Genomic DNA, 17,731 nt, shown 5'->3' with positions numbered 1-17,731 from the left:
TGTCTGCGGTGATGGTCCACCACTGCTGGTAAAATGGTCTGAGACGGTGGTGGAACAAATGGTGCAGTGGTGTTTGCACTGGCCAATGAGTGTGGTGTCGCAGTACTTGACATAGTAGTGAAACCTACTTCCTTGTGGTTTGAGGTGCAGGGTTATGGCCTTGCATGTTGTGCCCCCTCAGGGGTCTTTGTTGTTCTTCGTGCCCTGGTCATAGCTATATTGGTGATATTGTGGCTACTGAGGTTGGTAATTATAGTGGCAGTGATATGGGTAGTATCTCTTCCTCCTGTACGAGGGGCTATACATACCCAGTGTTCGCAAAGTAGTTCTCAAGTCTTTACTAGAATGTAAAACTATCTGTAGACTTGGCAAACAAGACTTGGCAAAAGTCTTCCACCTTTGTTTGCAATTCTTTAGGAACTTCAGATATTTGTAGCCAGGAGACCAACCTCATTACGACTGTGGTTGCAGTAGATTGTACAGCCATGTCTGCAATGTGTAGAGCAACTTGGACTCCCGTATGTGAGGCTTATAGCCTTCCTGGATTATTGATTTTAATATGGGTTTCCTATCGTTGGGGAGACATTCCATTAGGGACATTAGTTTCATATAATTATCAAAGTTATGGTTGGAAAGGTGTGCAGCATAATTTGCCATTCGTAACAACAGAATAAAAGATGAATAGACCTTTCATCCAAATAGGACTAGCCTCTTAGGGTCGTTATCTGACACCATAGATTTACATTGTGGTGTCTTTCATCTTTGTTGTGAGGACTCCACCAGAAGAGAGTTGGGTTGAGGGTGATTGAATAGAAATTCCGTACTCTTTGAGGGGACAAAATAGTTTGTCCGCTTTCTTGTTGGTTGGTGGGATGGAGGTGGGGATCTGCCAAATATTATCTGCAGCCTCTGTAATGGCATTATCTAAAGGAATGGCTATCTTGGAATGTGTCGGAGGTCTTAGATTCTCAAGAAGCCTATGCAGCTTTTCTTGTACCTGTACAACTTGTATATCCTGTGTCTGCGCGACCCTCTTAAAGAGCTCCTGAAATTGTCTAAGATCGTCAGGAGGGGATATATCACCCGGGGTGACAGCCTCGTCCGGGGATGATGAGGAAACATCTGTTTGGTAGGCCTCCATTTGCTCTTCCACAATTTCTTCTGGCTGCTCCTCTATGGGTTTTTGGGGAGCAGGAACATTGGTTTTAGGCATTCTCTGGACATGGAGTACCTGTGCCTCTTTGGAGTTAGAGACATAGAATGTCTATATGAGGGACATGACTCTTGACAATCTGTCCCTGGATCTATGAGGGTAGTGTTCTCTATAGTAGTCTTCGCAATGGTATGGGTGCAAACAGTAATAGAATTGTGATCCCAGTGAGGAAGATCGGGAACGTGAACGTCTTCTATAGGTATGGTGGTGGAAGGAATAAGGTATGTGAGACTTACTCAGTGACGGAGGAGGAGATGGGGATATCTGGCGAGTGTATTCATGCAGCTGGCATGGTTGTTGTAAAGGTAGGAGATGGAGGTCTGAGCCAAGGAGAAGGAGGCCTGAAGGAGGGATAGAGTTCTGAGGAATGGTGGTGGAGGCATTAGAGGCTGTTGCAGTACAACTGGTTCTAATGGAGAATTATGGGAAGCAGCAACAACATGATGACAAAGTCAGAAGAAGGACTATAATGGCGAGTTTTTGTCTGTGCCTTTGCAGGTTGTTGGACTGTGTTGTTGTCCGAGGTCGCAGTGTACGGTGTCAACAGAACCAGTGCTGACGTAGTTGGTACTGCGCCCAGTGCTGTATGCCTCATTGCAGAGTCTATCATTTCCATTTGTTTTTGATGTTATCAGCACTGACCTCGGTTCCAGTGCTCTTGGTGTGGGTTCCGGCTGTAGCAAGATCTTAGGTGTGGTAGGTTTATGCACCGGATCTCCCGGTGCCGACATTGTTTTTGGTGCCAGGGACGATTGTCTCGGTGCCACAGTTTCTGGTGCTGATCATTTTGAGGTGTGCAAATTCCTCGGTTCCGAGGCTCGGCCGTGTGCCTGTGGTATAGTCTCTGAATTCTGCTCTATAGACCGTTTGTCACTTTTAGATGTAGAAGGATGGCGGCTTGCAACCTCACTATCCTGCTTGTAGGTAGCAGGTAGCACCAGCAAGGATCGAGTGGGAGAGGATCTCTTTTTCTTATGGCCAGAGGGAGCCAGTGATGGACCCTTGGAGGGGGGCAGCCTTGAGGTTGTAGGCTGCAGAGCCTTGTTAAATAAAATCATCTTTAGCCTCCTTTAGCCATCTTCATCTCCCTACCTTTTCTGGCTCTTGTAGTCAGTTTGGAGCAGTAGGGACATTTCTGAGGTATGTGGGCCTCCCCCAGGCAGCGAATGCATTTGCTGTGGCCATCTGAACCCGGCATGGCTTCACAGCATGAATCGCACTTTTTGAAGCCTGCCACAGGCTTTTTTTTTTTTTTTTTTTAAATAACAACAGTGTGTGTGTATTTACCAGTAACAAACCGTAGTTAATGGTACTTAGCAGTTGTAAACAATAGTTAACAGTCGATAAGAACCATTCTTAAGCAATGCGCAGATAAGTTTTAACTTATTAAAACCTCCTCCTTTCTCCCTTCTTTCTCCCCCTTTTGTTTTAAACTATATGCAGTAAAGAAGCTCTTAAAAATACTGGAAAAAGGGAAGAAACTATTTACAGGTGATTTTTTACTTTTGTTTCAGGTGTGAGTGAAGCACAAATTAAATCCATCTGCAGCCACTGGCAGTCAAGAGGAAGTGGCTTGGACCAGATTGTGCACTCGACCAAAAGCACACGACAAGCCTGGCGCACTCCTGCATGTGCATGATCCGGCTAACTACAGCTTGAAAATCTCCAAACTGTGGAGCCAGGGTGGTCCTGACACCTGTCATAAGCACCACGGGGACCACTGAATGAAGAATTGTTTTTATCATCTTATCCCATAAGACTAGAGTTTCCTAAAGTGAAGTACAAAGCACTTGTGTGTTGTAATGTGCAGTTATTCCAGTATCATTCTAAATAAACTATTTATATTTTCTTCATCATAGTAGTGTCTGAGCACATTCCAATAGTCAATTAACTAACATGACAAACATCTATCACATGTGACTTTCTTCTGTCTTCTTTTCACTGGAGCAAAAGTGGATATGAAGTGTAGGATTTGATTTTGGATTGTTTTAAAAATGTAAATACTTATCAAAAGGTATCTTGGACAAGGCAAGTTGAAGAAGTGTACCTAGAACTCGCAGCAGAAAGTGACAAAGTTTGTGATGGAGACATTTGGGCAGTTTTTTCCATAGTCCCAGATGAGTCCCATTGTTTCTTGGACAGGTGAGATTTGCCCGTTTGGTAGAACGTCCCATTGTGTCTGAAGATCAGAGTTGTTGTGCACAGTGCTCATCCTAGATCTTTGAGGTTCTCTGGGCTCATGATTTTGAAGATATGTGCAGCCAGTGTAGAAAGTGATGATGTGCTCATGGTACCAGTGTAACTGAGATTTGCTGTAAAGTTTGGTACCAGTTGGAATTTGAGGCATAGAAGGTTTTAGACCAAGGTATATTGCATTACTGGAGTCCAGATAGGAGCTGGCAAAGGTGTCAATAACTGAGGGCAGGTCATTGTCTGTCAGGATGGCATGGAATCTCATAGCCAACCGGAGATGGTAGGTAGGAAGCATTACTTGTGCTTTGTGTTGTGCAAAGGTTTAGTATCTCTGAGGAATCTGGGATGACTCTTTAATTACAGATTCACATCACCAGTTGGGAATATACTTTCCTTTGTTGGAGGTATATTTACACTGTATAAGTAAATTCTTCAGTGTTATTCTCTGCCTACCACCATATATTTTGTCTTGCCTGGGTTCTGCTTCAACCCACTATTCTTCATCTAAGGGCTGATTTCAGTGGAGCACTGGTTCATCTTTATTACAGATGAATCTGATGAAAGATGGGTAGGTCTGCACTTATACATTAGTAGAGCTGTATGCATACATTGTGTATCTGCATGAACTAAGGAGTAATGGGATGTGTTTAAATGCTAGATTAAGGTGGTGCTTGTGGACATTGGGTCTCACTGCATTAAAATCCAGCCTTTGAAGTTGTACAGAAATTTAAAAATGAAGCATAAGAGATCATGTGGCCTCTCCAAAACTTTTTAGCAATGGGACAAAAAAGAGAGTACTGTATTTTGTTAATGTTTTGGGTAGAAAGAAAACAGAATCTCTATTCATATTTCTGACATGTTTGGATATGGTTATTTTTAAACCATGTACTTTTTTTGAAGTCAAAACACGGTGGTACAGTAAATCAAGATAAAAACAAAAAGCAGTCAAGTCGCATTTTAAAGACTAGCAAAATAATTTACTAGGTGGGCGTTCGTGGGACAGACTCACTTCTTCAGACCATAGCCAGACCAGAACAGACTCAATATTTAAAGCACAGAGAACCAAAAACTGTAAGCAAGGAGGACAAATCAGAAAAAAATGATCAAGGTGAGCAAATCAGAGAGTGGAGGGGTGGGGGGATATTCAAATTCGGCACATTAACACATGTTTTGAACCAGGATGGGAATTTTCTGAGTCACTATAGGGGCTCGTCTGCATACTTGGCTTAATCTAATTCTTGACCTTCCCCCACTCCTCACCACCCCTCCACTCTTTGATTTGCTCACCTTGATCATTTTTTTCTGATTTGTCCTCCTTGATTACTGTTTTTGGTTCTCTGTGCCTTAAATATTGAGTCTGTTCTGGTCTGGCTATGGTCTGAAGAAGTGGGCCTGTCCCACGAAAGCTCACCTAATAAATTATTTTGCTAGTCTTTAAAGTGCTACTTGACTGCTTTTTGTTTTGATAGTATATAGACAAGCATGGCTCCCTCTCTGTTACTAAATCAAGATAAGATATGAGAAAATCTGGATAAAGAGAAAAAGCAAAGAAGAATGTCCATGGCGAATTGAACCACACTAAAGGAAACAAACTACACATTAATTTAATTTAGTCATTATCCATCTGCTAGAAAAATGTAATTAGCCATTGGCCAGTATTGTGGAATTTGGTATCAAAGGAACACACTTGAATTCAGACTTAAAATATACCATGCTTTTGTTGCATAATCAGTGAAATTTACACAAGAGTTTGTGTCACTGAGAAATGTACATCCTATAAAACATGGCATCAAAATATTCATAGTAAGGCTCTCAGCAACAACTATGTTAAGTGACAAATACCTAGATAGATTTTGTTTCTTTCATTAGACAAGGAACTCCCTGGAGATACTAAGATATTTGTACTAATGATTCTTTTATTAACAAGCAGAACGCAAAGTCTGTATATAGTGTCTTTGATTAAACATTCAGTGCACTAACAAAAAGCTCATACACCTGTTACCACTATAGTTAAGTGTTTTGATCCAGTGCAGAATGTAGGATGTGAATGCTGCTCTTAGTTGAATCTTCAACAGGAAATTCAGAAGAGACTTGCTTCTTTGGTGAGGATACAGTGTAACGTGCTGAATCTTTGTATTTGGAAATTCCGTCTATTTCCTCCTCATTCTTAGTGTTTTCTCTTGAGGCCTTTTCTTCTTTGACTATGCTTTTTATTTTTCCTAGTACTGTGCTAATAGAAATTGCCTACATATAATAGAGATGTATTTTAGTTTAAGAAAACAAGAACTTTAAATTGTATGTCACTGTCTGTATGACATTTGAAACAAATGATGTGGAATACCCTTTCTTTTGAGACTTTATAATACATATTCCAGTGTCTTAGTAGTAAAAGGCTTAATCATACAAGATGCTAAGCAGTCTGGACAAAATGCAATAATGTATTTCAGTCACATTTATCTCTAAACATGTGAAAAGTTCCACAAAATCAATAGGACGATTAATGTGCTTAAACTTATGTAGCAGCTTAAGTGCTTGTTGGATCAGGACTACTATTGGCTTCTCTTTATCCTTCCCCTTCCTTGGCCCTTCTTGCATGAACAGAGAACAGCACTATCAGAAGTCTGTGTGTCCCCAATTTGTATAGTATTTGTCTCCACTATTGCTTAATCAATCATTATACTGAAATTTAACTAACCAATCTTAAAATATTGTAACATGATTATCTAACCAATTATATGCTATACTTTAATTGGTTTACATCCAGGAAAAATAATTATACAGCAGGCAGTAACAATCACAGAACCAGAGATCATACAGAAACAATAGGGAAATAGTGAGTGACCATAATGAAAAACAGTAGAAAAGGGGATTTCATAACTCCAACTGTGGATAAGTGGGCCAGAAAGAAAGCTGTCAGTTTAAGTTTTCTTTACATTTTATATGGGCTGCACCTCCCTTATCCAGCATGCTTGGGACCTGAGAGGTCCCAAACAAAAAAACTTGACGGACAAGGGAAGGTGGACTCTGGCCCTAACCCAGGCTCCCAGGGGCTGCCACAGGGCTCCAGCTGGCCCCTGCCCCAACCTCATGCCAGAGGACATATGGGGGCTCTGGCTCCCAGGCCTGTGGCATCCCCCAGTCCCTGCTGCCATGGGGCAGGTGGGAGCTCTACTACTGGTCCCATGGCAGCCCCCCAGCCCTTGCTGCCATGGGGCAGGCAGGGACTCTGGCTCCCAACCCCGCAGCAACATCTCAACCCTGCTGCTGCGGGGCAGATGAGGGCTTTGACTCCCAGCCCCACAGCAGCCTCCTGGCCCCCGCTGCTGTGGGGCAAGTGGCACTCTGTCTCCTGGACCCACACCAGCTTCCTGCCCTGCAGCCCCAGGGCAGGTGGTTGGCTTTGGCTTCCAGCCTTGCTGGGGCTCCTGCACTTGCCCATTACACTCTCATCTGGCAATATGCGTGGTCCTGCTGGATGACAAATGCTGCCAGATGTGAGCACTGGCTTGGAGGAGTGCAGCCTGTGGGCTCTTCCCTTTATTAGGAGGCAATAGGTTGGATTGTTTTTCTAACAGCCCAAGGTTGCATTATTTCAATGTGATTGGTTTAGAATTTGATGATCTGACTCTATTCTTTTCCTCTTGTGGCTGCCTCTGCTGCTTAGCCAAAGGCTTTATCTTAAGAACAGGGGCTCAGATTTCATAGTGAGAGAAGTCCCATATGTACATATGGACAGAGATTCTGATTTATTTTGTGCCTCTATAACTAGTGAAGTAATAAAAATATGCCTAGACTCAGAGTATAGGCATTTACAGTCAGGCCTGAATATATCCTAACAGCTACTATGCACTTAGCACTGCATAGACTTAAGCTATTATACATTACCATAGTAGTCACACACTTTTATGCAATTGTAGCTAAATAAATTTGCTAGAAGTCCAAATGCCATTATGTCTGTCAAACATTTAAACAGTTATTATTACAGATTTTTTCTACAGAAGGTATTACTGTAAATACTTAAAACCAGTTCACCTATTAAAGGCCTACTTCTGCTCCCACTGAAATCTGCAGGAGTTTCACCATTGATCTAAATGGCAGCAGGCATGGCCCCATAAACTTATCAAATGGCAGGAAATCAAACATTTTTGGTGACTGATTTTACATCTCACCATCTCTCAAATGTATTTTACTGATGGTCATTATCTGAGTCCCAAAGTTAGTCATTTCCACACATTTGGTATTCTCTCATTTCTGTTGTTGAAATTTGCATTAGAAATAAACTCTAGTGTGAGGTTATGGAATGAGTTTGTTTACAGAAAAGAAAGGACTCCACAGTAGTGTAAAGCTCCTACTTGACTGATTTATATATTCCAACATAATTTTGGCCGACATTTGTACTTGGGAAGATTGAGGAGAATGTACATAAATTAAAAATATTTGTCACAAAATAAGATTTAATATTCCTAACTTATAACTATTGTGTGGTACAATGACAAAAGAAAGTACTGATGAGATTGTCGTCATAGGACCTGGAAAAATACTGAAAGATATAGTGTGATGAAACTTCTGTTAGAAAAAAATACTTCATCTTTCTGCACCTGCTTTTTGTTTTTCAGGATTCTGAACATAAGTCAGCAGTGGGAAACCTGTGGCCTATTGGGGATCTATGTGGCCAACAAGACATTTTGTTTACTGTTGCCTGTGTACAAGGGTGCGAAATTCTGCTGGTTTTTGTCTGCATAGTTTTTTTCCTACCAGTATTACAAAACTGACACACACTTGAAGTGAGCTGTGTGCTGATTCGCATTCAACATTATGAGAGCCATGCCTTCCCCCTGCATCTAATCAAAATGCTGCTACGGTTCATTTGGCATGGCCTGAAACTTCAAGGTATGCAACTGTAGTTAGCAAAGCTACCTTATCCTGGGAGACAGTCTTAGTTATGAAAATCTTGTGGCCCACTGAGATGACGGAAGGCTGCTAATGTGGCTCACTTAGTAGCCTAGGTTGTCCTTGACTGCTATAAGCCATTGATTATAATTAAGCAAAAAGAAACTAAATAGATCTGGAATAGAACACCTAACAATCATGTTTGGATGTGCATACCCAGTCCTGCCAGTTCCCAACCTATCTCGAGTCCGACAGAATTAAATGTGCCTGAGAGCACTCAAACCTTGCGGGACAGGACAGAGTCTGTAATGAGTCAGGTAGGGAGCTAAGATGCATCGTGCCGAACATCTCTTCCAGAGAGATGAATGGTGTTAAATCCCATTGCTGGCAGTGGGTGTTTGCACTCAGCACTTCACACAGTCAGTCTTTAGTGAAGTAGAATACTGCCTCTGCTTCCTACAATATGTAGAATGATTTTTTTTTAAAGTTAAATTATTAGAAAATATTGATCACTCGGTAGTGGCCAAAGGCCCCAGTTGGTATTTGAGCCTCCATTGTGTTGAATGTTATACACACCTAGAAAAGAGGCAGTCCATGCCCTAAAAGGCTTACAGCAGGGGTGGGCACTTGGCAGCCTGTAGGGCGGGTACAGTTCATGTTCGTCGGGGTTGGCCCCTGGCAGGCTGTCAGACACTTTGTTTACCTGAGTGTCTGCAGGTACAGCTGCTTGCGGCAATTGGTCTGGGAGCTGTGATCAACTGTATGTGCAGACTCTCAGGTAAACAAAGTATTTGACAGTCCTCCGGGGTTTAATCCCAATGAACCACATCTGGCCCACAAGCTGCCCATCCCTGGCTTACAGTCTCAAGACAAATAGATCTGAAGCACTTTAAAAACTAAGAATTTTATTAATTAGGTAATGAGCTTTCATGCGTCTGACTCATGAAAGCTCACTACTTTATACATTTTAGTCTTTAAGGTGCTACAGGACTGATTGTTTTTTCTGTGACGCTACAGACTAACACAACTACCCCTTTGAGACTAGTTTCAAGACACAAACACATAACGGTGAATTATACTAAATTGCTATAGTCATTGTAGATGGTGGGGCAAATAGGTTGAAACTTGCCATTATAGGACCCTGTTTTCAGCTGCTATCTTTGCCAAACTTTAATTGTTTAGTGTTTTCCATGCCAGGTGTCTGTATTTCCCCTAAATTAAATCCAAAACAGCTCAGCTGTTTCTGAGAATTAAATTAGGGTGAAGTGTTTTGCCATTCAATAAAACTCTTTTGTTTTGTTTGAAAAGTTTTAGTGCCCCCATGCTATGGAGCACAGACTTGAAATTTGGCAGCCCCTGGCTTTGTGTCAGTGATATAGCTGGGGGAATCTTTCCAAATATAGCCATGTTATAAACCTTTGAAAAAATCTTTGTTTACCCATGCTTAGTAGAGATTACAAAGAATTTAGTAAATAAAATAATCAATATTCAAGTCTCATTGAACATGAAAAACTGAGTTTGGCTGAGGAACCTGGGATGACACAGGGAGTCTGAGAACAAGCATGGAGAAGACAAAATCAGAGTTGGTGCCAGAAGGCAACTGAGACTGAACGAGTGAGGAGATGGGATACAAGAAGCTGGGTGGCACTGGGAAGCTGAGAGCAGAGTTGAAGCTGAAATGCACGTTTTTAAACCTTGTTCTGATGACTACATTACTATAGTGTGAATAGTGAGAGAGGCATCAGACACCAACGGGTGCTGAGCCCACAGTTGATGATGATGATGATGAATTAATCAAAGAATGCCCAATTCAGTCCATTACCCATTCAGCAGTACCTTATGCTGCATAATTCTGGTTTGACATTTGGAGTAATGCACTAGTCACTGTGGGTAAGTGTGGCAGAATCAGGCACTGAGCTAAGACACTTATTAACTTACCACATATATTAGAGCTGCATAGGAAGCACACATAACACTGGTGAGAGCAGTCTTTGCTGGATAGGAGATCACATCAAACAGGGAAAATGTTCTACCCTGAAGGAAAAATACATTTTTAAAAACTTTTTTTTTTTGCTGCCAAAATATTAATGCTGCTCAATGGGACAATAAGCATTTCTCTATATCCATATCTGCTTCTGAAATGCTTGTATTTACATGCTGCTCTTCGAGTTAAGACTTTTTGTACACAATTAAGAACAGTCATTCATTTTGTCATCTTTGAGGGTCACAGGAACACACAGGAATCACAGGTGTAAAGAGATAGCATCCATCAGATCCCTTCTACCAGCCTGTCCACTCTTCTGACTCAGCAGCCCTTCTCTGGGTTATAGGAGAAAGGGATGGAGGAGCAAGAGTTAATGCTGCTGCTGAGCTGGCTGTGCAAGGAGAACCACATACATAGGGTCCTCTTCATTTGCAGATATTGGTGCAATCAAAGTATCTGTAAACAGTCATTCAATAAACTTGCTTTCTGTTTGACCCAGTGAGCACTTAAACTAAATGAGGACAAATTAATGGGTTCAAGATTTTGGCTCAGATGAATTACTGTACAAGAGGGGTGAAAGTATCCATGGGGGAAAACTAAGACAGAGATGTTAAGGATTCTGCAGAGAATAACTTGAATGAGCTGGAACAGAACTTTTGACTGAAAATAGTTTGAAAGCCTGATCGAAATTGCATGTGAAGAACATCAGAATATGACTTAATTAATAAGCATTTGAGGGAAAGCTCCCGTACCTGATTTTTATAGAGAGGCTGCTTTGGTATGTTTACATTCAGAAGACGATGAGACATAGTATTTAACTCTGCAAAATTTTGTACAAGTTGTGGCTGCAAGATTTTGGCCATAGATTTTGAAGACGTTGATATTCTGTTTAGCTCATTAATAACTCTTATTCCAGGAGATGAAGAGAACGTGCTTGCTACCACTGATCTGGATGCCTGCAGAATGGGGTCGATCTGCTGAAAGGCAAGTGTTTGAGAAAGAAAATGAGATATGATTCTAAAATCAGTTTCTTAGAATATTGTGATTTTTATGGGGAGTGAAAGACTATTCTCAAGGTAATCCTTTGATACTGAGGCTACGCACAGATACAAGCAGTTTTAATAGAAGCTCAATTATTCCTCATTTAATGCTACAAATAATTAACCCATGTAATGGCTTGAATTGTGGCAACACATAGGAAGAGAGACTCTTGCCCTGCGTTCACTGATAAAGTATCAAAATATTTTAATGTCTTGGAAAAACAACGTACATTTATGTGTCACGGATAGCATTTAGAAGAAGAAAAAGTTTTTGCAGCTTTTATTTGGCCGGAGGGCACAAGACAACCTCTCTCCTTTAATTGATGTATAGTCTTTGCAGTACTCCCAGCCCTACAATGGCTTGGCAAGAAGGAAATTGCAGCTACCGTTGAAATTTGAGACATACTTTACTTCTAGGGAAGTTCAAGGTGCTAGCAATTCCCAGGAGGCCTGCATTTTGCAGAGCTCACTGTATTTTCCATAAGGCTTGGTATTAAAAGCAAACCTAAAAATATCAGTTTGGAGATGCAGGTTTTCTAGCAGAGACATTCTACCAGCCCAGAACATGAAGGCTGCAACAGAGGATGTATCTGATTAAACTGAAACTACATTTGATACAAATCAAAAAAGTTTCATGATTTATCGTTGATTTTACCAATTGATTTCATTTACAACCTTGTCACCTGGTAATACGGTGATGGGCATATTAGAAATGCTTGAGACAGAAGCAGAGACTCATAGGACTGGAAGGAAGTAGGGTCGTTGCTGGGGTGCAGCAGCCTCTGGCTTGCCATGATCTGTACAGGGGAAGGGACAGGTGGGGGGAAACCTGGCCATTATCAGGTTGGCCAGTTGGAGGAGGCTGGCTGGGGGTAAGTTGGTTGGGATCAGGGCAGCGAGGTTGGGGCCAGTGGGGGGAGGGTCTGGTGGGGGGGCAGGTTAGAGTGGGGCTGGGTGAAGGGGGGGCAGATGCAGGGGATGGGGTGGAAGGGGCTTGCAAGGGGGCAGTAGGCAGGGCCAGGTGGGCGATCGCAGCCTGGGTCAGACCATTCAGCGCCACCCTTGCCATCCTGGTAAGCTCCTTCCCCCAGCCTTCCAGCTCCCATGCTTCCCACCCCCTGCCCTTGAGTCCCCCCACATACCAAACACTCTGCCCTGAACCCTTACAGCCCTCTGCCCAAACTCCTCCACCCCACACCCCCTACCTTAGTACCCCATCCCTTGCCCTGACTCCAGCCTCTCTGACCCCATACTTCTGCACTGACTTCTGCTCCCCACCTACGCTGAACCCTATGCCTTGATTTTAGTTGGGCAGAATGGGATGGGCTTGGAGTCAGCAGCATAGAGATGGTAGTAGGGATGTTGATTGTTAGTTGGCAAGGGCTGGAGCAGTCCCCTACCCACAGCGGGCAGGGGGTTGCTCCAATCCCACAGGACTGCTGTGGGAGGGAGCACTCCAGCCTGGCCACAGGAGTCCCTCTACACAGGGGATACTGCAGGGTGGCTGGAGCAGCCCCACCCATGGTGCATTGAGGACTGAGGCTGTTCTGTGTGGCTTCAGCAGCCCCAATCCACAGCACAGTATGGGTAGCGAGGACCTCCCCAGCTGTCCCTCCCTTTAATTGGTTATCCGGTAAATCTACCACTTAAAGGGGATTTCACATCCCTAGCTAGTAGCTGAACTTGTATTTATGGATGAAAGTTCAGAGAAGTGTTGCAGGAGAAAAAAGAGGGATTGGATTAAGCGTGGATTTTTTTTTTAAGATGGGAGAGACTAAAGCAGGTTTGTATTGCAAGAGGGAAGTGTGTCAGCAAGCAAGACTGGTCAGATCTAATCTCAAGGCAGTGTCATCAGTACATTTGGCCCACAACAGCTGCAGGATGGGCTTTGCCAATTGGTGGGCTGGAGGGAACAGCAGTCTGGCTCTTGGGACAACAGCAACAGCTTGCTGGCTACTCAGTGTTCATGCCTACCCCTGTGATGGCTCCTGTTATCTTATGCCTGCCTTCCACCAGCCTTCTTTCTGTCCTGACTCGGCCTTCAACCCTTCCTCATCTACTATGCTGCTTGCTTCAGTTCCTGATCTTGGTTTGATCCTTGGCTTTGGATTCCCACTGTTGATGCTGGCTCTGACTTTGGTTCCTAGGATTTCCAGTCTCCAGGATTGTCCTGGAGTCTTCAAGATTAATCTTTAATTAAAATCTGTCATGTGATGAAATCTCCAGGAATATGTCTGACCATTTGTCAACCCCATTGGTGCCCGATGCTGGCTCTGACCACAAGGCTAGACTGCCCTCATCCCAGTCAGCTGAGCCGGACCTGCACAAGATGTCAAGAAGAGTAAGGGAAGAAATGAGTGATTATGAGAGAAATTGGATGGGACAGGGTCATTGTACAAAGAGAGAGGTTTAGAGGAGGAAAACAGATGAGAAACTTCGGTGTCTGTGACAAGCAGGAGGAAGGAACACATCTTCACAACATCCCTGTGAAATAGGGAATTTGTATCCCAGTTTCGTAGAGGAGGAATAGAGGAAATTCAGGCTGCAGTCACAAAACTTTTGGGCACCTAATGCCATTTGAGGCAGGGCCTAAATTCAAAATTAAGATCCTCAAAAATGGCCATGCATCTATTATCTAATGCACAAATTACTTGGGCACTGACATGTCTGCTGATAAAGCCCTATAAATTTCTGCCACATGAGTATGCATAGAACCATCTGAATCGTGATGCCATTTAGCAGCTCAGGCCATTCCCCTGCCTATTACATCTGTGATGACCAATTCAGCAGATGTTTAAAGAGAGCAGCCCAAAAATGGATGTGGATGTGGATGTGGATGTGGATGTGGAGACGCTAGAGGCAAGAGTGGACATGATTCTACAGCCCAGAGGTTAGAGCACCCACTTGGGAAATTCAGGTTCTTGTCCCTGCTCCAATAACTAAATATGTTCTGCTCAGGTTGATGCCTTATTAAATAATGGTAGATAAAACTCATTCACAATATTTTTAAACGAGAAGGAAAATATTTTATCAGAATGTTAATGGCAACGAAATCTAGTAGTTCAGTAACCTTACCTGGTTTGACTGTTGCAATCGAATTATGGTAGGAAATTCATCCTTAAGTTCATCTATAATTCCCACAACTGCTCTTTGGATTACGTATGCTAAGGTAAAAAAGAGGCAATGAAGGATTTAATTCAAAAACCTCCTAATTAAAGTGAGGGTAACATGTACGAATAAGTAGGACAAGGAAGGTTTTGCAGTTTAAATGGATCACAACCTCAATTACGTACCTTGTCCAGAAAATCTCTTTATTACCTGCCCACATATCCACCCAATTGGTTTGATGGGCATCTTGTGTCTTACAGTGAACTACCCTGAGTCCTAAGCTCTGGTTACCAGCTGGACTCTCAGATTTCAAATGAACACACCATGCCCCCGACACATGAACATCATCCTAGCCAGACACAAAGGCTTTATGACAGCACAATGGATCTCTTAGAAACCCACTTAGCTTCTGGTACTATACATACATGGGTCCCCAGGGCACGAACCTATCAGGAAAACAAAATTATCTGTACTTTTTTCACAAGTTGCCATGTAACTGATCATATTGCTTCTAATCTTTTTCACAAGGATACACTGCACAAGAAGACTTTACCTCCTACTCTTCAGGTATCCTAAATCCATGGGCTTGAGGATAAAGAAAATAAATGTCTGATTTCCTTTGTCTCTGGGTTCATGGTAAACAAACAGTCATCTCTTTCCTTAGGTTTTAAGCAAGCAAGGGAACTCACATTTGCCCTTTGCATATAGACGGCTCCTTTCAGTGTAGCTATTAGCTTTTCCATCAGTCAGCTGGTGATGTTTGTTCTTATTCTAGCCACCTGGCTGGCTCCTGGGAATCTAACAGGCTCTTGTTCCTTCTGCTCATTTCTCCTTGACAAAGAATCTCTGGTAGCCAAGTGTTAGCACGTTAATGTTGGCCATGACCAATGGAGCCTTGAGACAAGATATGTTTAGTTCAAATGATTCTTAATACGGCTACATTGGCTGCCAGTGAAAAGAGACCAGAGACAAAATATTGCCACGTTTCTGAACTATGAGCATTTGTCAGATTCTTTAATTAGTACAGTTTATAAAATTCTGTGTTTCATACTGCAAGGTAATGCTCAACAAGACTACAATAGTGGTGCTGGTTTAGGACAAGGTTCTGGGATGATCTGTACCTTGCCACTGTTGGTGAGAATAGAGTTCTTAGTGGCCCTGTGTGAAACCCATTTACTGAGAAAATAGGGGGTTGAGAATTTCAGCCATTTTTGAAGGCTTCAGTATATATTATTTATTACTTGAGTTTCCTATTATGGGTATTACTGCAGGTCATGCATCAGGGTCTGCAGTGTGGTGACTTGGAGGAGGGAAGGAACACCAGACAGTGGTTTTAATTTCCAGTATGTTCATATAACATTTTAGATTGCCCTGAGAATCAGAACCTTGCATATGCAAGTGATTTAAGTGGGGCACAACAGCCTATCCCTTACATATATGTGCCCAATATCACTGGGGAGTAGAGAATTATTTTTCTTATGTTTGGCAGATCTTCACACATACTCACGTTCTTGTAGGATGCAGGTGGAAGTGTGACTTATTTGGTTATAAGGCGGCATGGTGAGAAACAAACTGTCCTCAGCCACTGATGCAGAGATCACCAGCAAAATCTGGCAAGTAGTGTTACATTCATGTAGACATGTGGCCACAGAGACTCAGGTATTGTGGCAGGGTCAGTCTTGTTCCTGGGCCCCAGGCCCTCTGTTCAGTCCACTGGCCCTGCCATAGGAACTCCATTAGTCTTGCTGAGGCAGAGGGGTGGTCTGGAGGAACCCAGTCCCCACCCACTCATTCCAGATTCCAGCCCAGGGACCCTGGATGGCTGCTATCAGTGAGGGCTGACTCCCTTTGCCCCCGCAGCTCTGATCGCTGGGCCACTTCCCCAGATGATTCCCCCGCTCCTGACTGGTACCTCCTTCAGGTAGTGGCAGCAAGTCCCCTTCCTTGATTAGCTCCACCAGCTAACCAGTTCTCCACAGTCTCTGATTGAGCCTCAGGGTCTTACAGAAGTGGAGGTAGTCCTTGTCCACTGTCTCTGTTGTGTCTCCCCTCCCCCACCCCCCTTGCCCTGCATAGGAAAGGGCTTATAAAGGTAGCCCTGAGTGGGATCAGCTGGCTCTAATTGATATAGGGCAGCCTACGCCTCAGCTGCTCCCACTCTGTCATCTCCAAATCTTCTGGTTTTACTCTTGTCTTTCCTCCCCTGGCCTCACCCTGACACACTATGCCGTGTTTTTTTTTTTTTTTGGTACTTACTGGTACTGAGTATGGCACCTCAGCAGCTCCAGCCATAGGATTGGCTAGGGGTAGGGAGGAGTGGAGCTGAGGTGAGGGAGCTGGCTGAATACCAGCTCCTTTTTTTTTAAATTATTTTATTTTTTTTACAGTAAAGGCAGTGCAGATATGTATGAATGGAAACTGTCAATCTTGCCTGCATGTCATGTATTATTGACTGAAGGTACACGAACCTGTCCTCTGGCAGGAAAACTTTTTCCAAACTAGAATTGAGCGTAATTCCCCTCTGCATTGGTATGACAGACAAATTCTCTAAGTTCATGTGAGGTTGAATGACACAGTTTTAAATCATTGGACAGATACTACTTTTGTTTTTAAAAATTACTAAATAAAATTAGTTTAGACAAGAAATGGTAAGCCAGCTCTTACTGTTTGTTTTACTACAAACTCAGGAGTGTGGTTTCCACCACCGTGTCACGGAGATTCTTTCACATACTTTAGGGGATACCGTATTAAGACCAACAAATATAATCACAATAATTTACCATGGCTATTTTACAATTAAAGGAAAAACATAAGAAAACATTAAATACAAATGACTGAACATAATTGATAAACTGGTTAGTTCCATTACAATTTTTTCTGTATGTCTCTCTGTGGAGAGCTTTCAACAGAGATAGCAGCTAAGGATTTTAGGGTGGATGAATTTGCCAGTTTATACTTGGCAAAGTCAACAATCTTAACTACAGTCTACGAAACAGAAGAAAACATTAACATCAGTTACTTAAGAAGCCACTTAATGAGGTGTATTGACACAGGCCAATAAACCAATACAAAACATTTTAAATTTAATTAAATCCTACTTTTTTGCTTACCAGTGTTTAATTCTCCTTTCCTTTCCAGAAATATGTTTTACCAGTTGATGATTAACAGGAGAAACTAATTAGTCTTAATTTATTTCACTATTCCAACAAAATCATTATGAGACTTGTTTTACTAATCCCTGGCAGTGTTTAGCAACGTTTTTCTTACCCTGGTCGAAGTCTTGAGGAGGTTTTTTGGGTCTGT

At 42.6% G+C, this 17,731-nt stretch overlaps 1 protein-coding gene across 1 annotated transcript; it reads right to left on the bottom strand.

Annotated features, from left to right (window-relative positions):
- Nucleotides 1-5,416: 5,416 nt before the first annotated feature.
- SPATA9 (spermatogenesis associated 9) lies at nt 5,417-14,674 on the bottom strand. Its single transcript, XM_074994201.1, has 5 exons — nt 14,614-14,674; nt 14,396-14,484; nt 11,033-11,254; nt 10,235-10,330; nt 5,417-5,650 (listed from the first exon to the last, which is right to left on the bottom strand). The coding sequence occupies exons 1-5, from the start codon at nt 14,672-14,674 to the stop codon at nt 5,417-5,419; spliced, it is 702 nt and encodes a 233-aa protein (XP_074850302.1).
- Between the last annotated feature and the right edge of the window lie 3,057 nt (nt 14,675-17,731).

This window comes from Carettochelys insculpta, chromosome 5 (assembly GCF_033958435.1).
Source record: "Carettochelys insculpta isolate YL-2023 chromosome 5, ASM3395843v1, whole genome shotgun sequence".
Classification (NCBI taxonomy): domain Eukaryota; kingdom Metazoa; phylum Chordata; order Testudines; family Carettochelyidae; genus Carettochelys; species Carettochelys insculpta.
The sequence above is the reverse complement of the archived record's forward strand: the minus strand, read 5'-3'. Positions and strand labels throughout refer to the sequence as shown.

Coding starts and splice junctions, on each gene's coding strand:
- SPATA9 (XM_074994201.1), bottom strand. CDS start 14,674: ATGCCCATCAAACCAATTGGGTGGATATGTGGGCAGGTAATAAAGAGA. Junction 14,485..14,613: donor AAAGAGATTTTCTGGACAAG/GTACGTAATTGA, acceptor TTTTTACCTTAG/CATACGTAATCCAAAGAGCA. Junction 11,255..14,395: donor GATTGCAACAGTCAAACCAG/GTAAGGTTACTG, acceptor GCCTTTCAGCAG/ATCGACCCCATTCTGCAGGC.